The 6,916-nt window shown below is 33.8% G+C and overlaps 1 protein-coding gene across 1 annotated transcript; it reads left to right on the top strand.

Annotated features, from left to right (window-relative positions):
• The first annotated feature begins 3,215 nt into the window (after window positions 1-3,215).
• Window positions 3,216-6,612, top strand: LOC18105162 (squamosa promoter-binding-like protein 7). Its single transcript, XM_006375194.3, has 3 exons — window positions 3,216-4,265; window positions 4,507-4,625; window positions 5,944-6,612. Exons 1-3 carry the CDS (start codon window positions 3,604-3,606, stop codon window positions 6,387-6,389), a joined length of 1,227 nt encoding a protein of 408 aa, XP_006375256.2. The 5' UTR covers window positions 3,216-3,603; the 3' UTR covers window positions 6,390-6,612.
• The last annotated feature ends 304 nt before the right edge of the window (window positions 6,613-6,916 follow it).

The following is a 6,916-nucleotide window of genomic DNA, read 5'->3' as shown; positions in this document are numbered from 1 at the left end:
ATCGGTTTGAAAAACTGACAAGCAATTGAACGCCATCAAAATAAAATCAAATCAAAAATCAAAAGCTCTAATTCTGTAATAGCAGAATTTATCTCTCCTTTCTTTAAAAAGTCTCAGTAGGGTATCATCAAGTGTTAAATTAGGCTAATTTTAAAGGGTAAGTTAACTGGTCAGGTGTTGAATTTGTTCCCTAATAGTCTCGAGTTCAAGTTATCTCAGGGCTACTAGAGACTTACATAATTATTAACTTCAGGATCTATAGGATTAGTCGAGATGTACATAAATTAACCCGAACATCTACTTTAATAATAATAATAATAATAAAAATATTAAGCTAGGCTATGGAGAGAGCCGACAGGGACAATCTCCCCCGTGATTTTCCTTTTTGCCCATGCAATGTGATGATACTCTTCTCCCATCCCTGATTCTATCTTCCTTCTGTGCCACGATTTCTTTCTTTTTTTGCTCCTTCACCACCACAGATCGTAACATTCGATCTTATAAAAGAAATAAAACATTCAACGATGCAAGTTTATCACGCTGACTTGATGGGCCCAGAGATTTTGACTTTTCTATCAAATCGAGCAGAGATCTTCTAGCAAGATTTCAAGAGCCACTGAAATACGCATGTGAGGAGATTTGAAACTAGACACACTAAAGTTGCAAGTTCTTGGCTGGCCAGGTGATTCTATTACGATTTTGGACAGAAATAAATAAATAAATAAAAAACATTGACACTCACAGTCCATTCAAAATCGTGGAATACACGGTCAGATTCGTATCATATAACTTGAGATACTTCATCTAGAAACACGACCAGTTAAGACTCGAGTAGAGTTAACTTGAGATTATTAGATTGTAAATAAATTATTTACGTGAAAAATGCATGCAATGTTATAAAAACTAAAAAGCAGGACACTGTTACACGAACCTTTTGACTGCGTGTGTGGCAGTGAGTACACTAAATCATATTCCATCTATATATATATATATATATATATATAAAATACTAGTAAATTCTCCCGCAGGTTAATCTATTCTTTTTTTAAAACTTAAAAAAGTGTCAATATTATGATTTTTTTTACAATATTCATTAAAAAAAATTTAATTTTAAATTTAATTTTCCGACCAATTCAATATTATAAAAGTCTAAAATAAAAAAACAACTAAAAAAATTAAAGGATCAAAAACTAAAAAAAAAAAATCTCAGGTTTAAAGGGTAAAACCGTTAAACCCATGAATCGAGTAACCCGAGTCAACATGCCAAACCCATAAACCAGCTAATGGATTTTATTGCGATTAATAATTTTTTTTTCTCTAAACTATTGCTAATTTAACTATACGGTAACAAAGACAGACGATTACAAAATCAAGCGTTAAACCAATACTAAGACTTTTTTTAAGATTATGATGACTTTATAGAAAGTAAAACATAACAAATTATGAAACTCAATTTTAAATCAGCCCGGTATTAAAAGATAAAATAAATAAAATAAATTTTAAAAACAAAAGGAAAAGTTAAAGTCACCAAACTCGTCAATAGGCTTATGAACTTTTTAAAATTTAATAACTTGTCTTTTTTTTCAAAACTATTTTTTTTACTATATGATAAAAAGAAAAATAAACGATCACATAATCAAGTTCAATTAAAAAAAACAAAAAAAACACCCTGCTAAACTTATGAATCGGGGTAAACAGGGTTATTTTGCCAAACTCATAAACCGGGTTGTTGATTTTACAAAATTTAATAACTTAGTGTTTTTCAAAATTATTTTTTATTTAACTATATTTTTCTAAAAAAATAGACCATATCACAATATTGAGATATTTTTTCAATATTAACTCGATGTCGTGATATTTTTTTGATACCGTAATAACTATATAAAATACAAATTAAAATAAATTATCAACTCTAAATTTCTATAAATATAAATAATTAAATAAAAAAATCAATAACTAAAAAAAAAACACAACACTGTAAAGTACTATTAATAGGTGGGGGGAATAGTGTTTGCCCCTACCTTTTAGCATTATACTTAATACTTCCTTTTGCAAAAATGGAATAATCAAGGAAAGGAGGAGACCTCCCCTCCCTCCCCCGTACTTTTGACATCTGATCTTTTCTGAATGCTGTTTCTGATCGCTTAGAGCACCATGCATGGATCCCTCTGCTGCTTTGAAAGCAACAGCTGGAGCTGTAACACAAAAAAAAAAAAAAAATATGAGTGGTTGGAGTTTATGGATGAATCGAATAGAAAACTGAATTTCCTTAACTGTTATTTTTAAATCACTGGTACTGTATAAGAGCTTGTTCAAGTGAGTGTTTATTTTTACAGTAGAATCTATTTTTAATTTTTTTTAATATATTAAATTAATATTTTTGGATAATTTTAACGTACTAATAAAAAAATATTTTAATATATTTATAATAAAAAAACAATTTTAAAAAATAATTTACAACACAACATTAAATATATACTTAATAACAGAAAATTCATATTCTTAGAAAATTCATAAAAAATATGTTTTAAAATATTTTTTATTTGAAAATATATTAAAATAATATATTTTTTATCTTTTAAAAATTTATTTTGATATTAGAACATCAAAACAATAAAAACATCAAATAAATTAATTTTAAGCCAAAAAAATTAAAAATAGCAAAACATAAATTCAACCACTAAAACAAACATTACCTAAACCTTTATTGAAAAAAATAAATTAATATATGTTTTAATCATTAAAAACAAACATACCCAAAAAAATCTTTAAATTGCCAAACTATTCTCATTATGAGACCGGGCCGTGGGGCGTTGCTTTCTTTTCCTTTCCTGAGGAAGTGCCACGTAGATTCAATTTATTACATATTAAATTTTATTTATAACACTTAGTTAGGAGATGGTTGTTTTTCTTAATTTATCGAGTTAGAACATAAAAAATAATATTTATAAAAATAGATTTATTTTTAACACATAAAACATACATCAATAAAATTGTCTGTAAATAATATTAGTTTAGTCCTGGTAATGAAGAAACCGACTCAATTCTTAACTATCGAATAAAAAAAGAAATTAGTAGCGATCTGTTGAATAACAATGGACAAGAAATTTTTGTCCGGTGGTTTTGGACTGAATTAAACAATCACTGTATCATAACCTCTTGTTGGGTTAATGTAGAAGAACCAGAACCGATTCTTTCTCTTCAATCAAATCACTTCAATCCACTGGGGCAGTTCCCCCTTGAATCTTTCCACGTGTACCACATCTCCTACACATGCCACATCCCTCTCTCTCTCTCTCTGTCTTTTACTTTCTGTGATATCACAGCTTTTTAATTCAAAGCTGATGATCTCTCTTATCACTAATCGAGGACAACAGGCACCTTCATCCAACCAAAGTTCTGTCTCTCTCAAAACTTTCTTCTTTCATAATAGAAGCAAACCTCAACCAAATCTCTCGCTACCCATTGCATTCTTCCTTGCATCTTTCTTATACTCAAAAACAGCGAAGTCCCTTACATACAACTGTACTGTCCCGGACACAGAGAGAGAAGGAGGAGTAGAAACAAGAAGCAGTACAAATTAATTTTGTTAAAGAACGGAAGATGGAAAATGGCGGGAACAAAGGTCAAGAGAATGATCATGCAAATCTTCCTTGGGAAATATGGGAGCTTAATACTTCAAGATTTGACTTGGTTAATAGTAGTAATAACACTGCTGCTGCTGCTGCCGACACATTCTTCACCACCACCGCCACTAGTGTGGTGGAGAGCGGCAGCTCCTGCACCCATCCAGAAGGCACTTCTGCACATGGGTTCTTGTTTCCTTACCAAAACAGTTGGCTTTACCACCACAGCAACAATAACAGTTATCAGCAACTCTCTCTTTATGGCGGGGATGGGTCCAACTTGCCCCCAGACCCGCACCTAATGTGCTTGAAGCTAGGCAAGCGACACTACTTTGAAAACAGTACTAGTAATAACAATCACAGCAACCACCCAGTGAGTGACCGACACGAGGTTGGTGGGTTCTCTATAGGCAAAAGAGGCAAACCCTACTACAGCGTCGGTGGTGGTGGTGGTGCTCACGACGGACCCTCCTCTTCCACGTCAGTGAATGTGCCGAGGTGTCAGGTGGAGGGGTGCCATGTGGCGTTGTTGAATGCTAAAGATTATCACAGGAGGCATAAAGTTTGTGAGATGCACTCCAAGGCTCCTAAAGTAATTGTTCTAGGTTTGGAGCAGCGGTTCTGTCAGCAGTGTAGCAGGTAACACTGGCGTTTCTCACCGTCTCTCAATTATAGCCAGCTTATTTGATTTCGCCTATAGTAACTGTTCCTGGATCTTTGGGATTTTCCTCAGTTGTCTTGTTTTTTCTCTCTCTCTCTTTATAATCGTCGAAGTTTCCTCAGTTGTCTTGTCCTTGCAAAAAAAACTGATGTGAAGTGGTAATTGCCAAATAGGCTTGTTGATGAGATTAAAAGTGGGCTTAGCTTGTTATTTGTGTAGGTTTCATGTAGTGTCAGAGTTTGATGATGCAAAGAGGAGTTGTAGGAGGAGATTGGCAGGGCACAATGAAAGAAGAAGAAAGAGCTCTCAGGATCCTGTTTCAAGGAATTCCTCTCAAGGTATGTATGTAATGATCTTGTAATTGACTTGTTTATCCATTCAATTTCCATTGTTGGAATTAGACAATGATGACTAGCTTTTGTTCTAAAGATTTGTCAGGAATAAGCCCTTTTGTTATTTGATCGGGAAAACGGAAGGGCCCTATTTTCTACCTTCTAATTTTCAAAACTTTGTTTTAATTTTTGTATGATTTTTTTAGATTGTTTTGATGGATTAAATCAAAAATAAATTTTTAAAAACAAAAAAAATATTATTTTAATAATTTTTCAAGCAAAAAGCAATTTAAACAAGACATTATTTTTCCTTTTTTTCCCAAAATAATTGCAATCACGAAGCAGAAATTCGAAATAACGAAGTATTAATTAGCTGGATCAGATTTTGAATTAAAGGGCCTGCAACACTGCTTCTGTAAGGGCTTGCTGGTAATAAGAAAACGTGCTCCTGTCTGAAATTTTATTAGGTGCTTGTGTACCTAAGACTGCTCCTGTGGATGCCCATCACAAGAAAAAGATGAGCAAGTAAAATAAATTTTATGAACTGAAGGAGGACTTGCTAACTAAACTACCAGTTGAATCGGACGCCTTTAGTTATGACTAGGCTGGCTGGATAGTCTCCCGGTAGGGTATCAATGCATTTATTACTACTTGTAGATAGGTTTAGTTGACATGATATCAGTTAACCTTGGTTAAATTCTGTTCATGCTAGGAAGGGAAGAGTTTTAGAGGAGAAAATTATCCCTACTGGGTAGCTCAACGAGGCATTTATTTAAGGAGAAAAGCAATCATTACTATTGTAACTACATAATCTAGGGTTTGCTAGAACTTTCATTAATATTAATGTTGCATCATGAAGATTTATTTTTTAGACTTGAATTATTGATCTTAAATTTACTCTCTCTAATCTAAAAAGATTTTTCATGATTAATATAACATATCACCATTACTTATTCATACTTTTCTAAAATCCCACCTTTTCGACTGGAGACTTCATGAACTTTAATTAGAAGTGAAGTAGGAGAGATGTTTGGACTAAACAGACAGAAAACCTGTTTGGGATGAGAGGAGTATTATGAACTCGAGGCCTTTACCTCTCGGAGAAGGTGGAGATTGCTTGGCAAACATTATTACAGATGATTTACGTTAATCAACTTAAGTGTATTCCTTTGAGGAAGATGACAAGTGATTTTGGTTCTAATAGAATAATCTTTATGCTACATTTGCTATCATTAGTTATCAGTGAATTGGCATTGATATAGACAACGCAGTTGAAAATTTATGAACATGAAAGAAACTGAACGGACAATTTCCTCCTCGACAGAAAAATTGATGGCTGGGAGATTTCCATACATAGCGTCGCCGACAGGATGTGCTCTCTCTCTTCTGTCATCCAAAGCTGATTCCTGGGTTTCTCCTTCTGATCTCTCCTCAAGATCAAGTGCCGCACTACGTGAATTGATTGCAGAACACCGCACAGCCATCCTATCTAGACAGCTTGTTCTTGAAAAACACTTGCACCACCATGCCATGGAAGACCTTGGTGAGTCCCAACCTAGCTCCAATTTTCTTATAACCCATCAGCAACAAGTGCTGTCCGAGCCACACAATTGGGGCCGGTTAAACGACACCAGCACGCATGTGACTTTGGACCTCATGCAGGCTCCAAGTTCAGCATTCGGATTCTTGTCTCCCAGAGGGAAAAATAAAGAAGAGGAAGAAGAGTGTTCTGAGTTATGGAGCACCATGGAAGGAGCCCATGTAGTTTAAAATTAATCTACAACACCTACTTTATTCTTTTGCATTTGGTGTTAATTGTTTGGTCAGTGAGGCTTTTGGATCGTTCAACTTGCTGTATAATTCTTTCTTGTTTGATTTGAAACTTTTTTTTTATTCGGTCTCTAATTTTTACCATAATTAATTTTCATAGTTCAATTCAATTGTGTACAGTGACTGGAATAATCAATGCACTTGGAGCAATTTGCCAATTGAATCACTGTTTTCTTTCAAGTTTTAAGTTGCAGTAGTTGAAAGTTGATCTCACGTCAAAACTAATTCTAAGGATAGCTGATTATATATGCAGGTTTATAGAGGAGCATGCACCATTTTCTTTTTCATTTTTTTTTCTGGTCTTGATTCATTTACAATAATGATATTTCCGAGTTGGTATTTTTACATGAAACTACATTCTTCCCTAGTTGGGCATAAGGGGCATGATGACTTGATATAATCCTCACCTTCCTTCGAACTCATAACAACCATGCACCACCTGTATCCATGTTCTTGAAGGCATCCCT

Source organism: Populus trichocarpa, chromosome 14, assembly GCF_000002775.5.
Source record: "Populus trichocarpa isolate Nisqually-1 chromosome 14, P.trichocarpa_v4.1, whole genome shotgun sequence".
NCBI lineage: Eukaryota > Viridiplantae > Streptophyta > Magnoliopsida > Malpighiales > Salicaceae > Populus > Populus trichocarpa.
Note: the sequence above shows the minus strand (reverse complement) of the source record. Positions and strands in the feature narration are given on the sequence as shown.

Bases quoted from the DNA above. Each gene is read 5' to 3' on its own strand.
- LOC18105162 (XM_006375194.3), top strand. From the start codon at position 3,604: ATGGAAAATGGCGGGAACAAAGGTCAAGAGAATGATCATGCAAATCTT. The intron at 4,266-4,506 runs GTAACACTGGCG...TTATTTGTGTAG, and splicing joins TTCTGTCAGCAGTGTAGCAG to GTTTCATGTAGTGTCAGAGT. The intron at 4,626-5,943 runs GTATGTATGTAA...CCTCCTCGACAG, and splicing joins TTCAAGGAATTCCTCTCAAG to AAAAATTGATGGCTGGGAGA.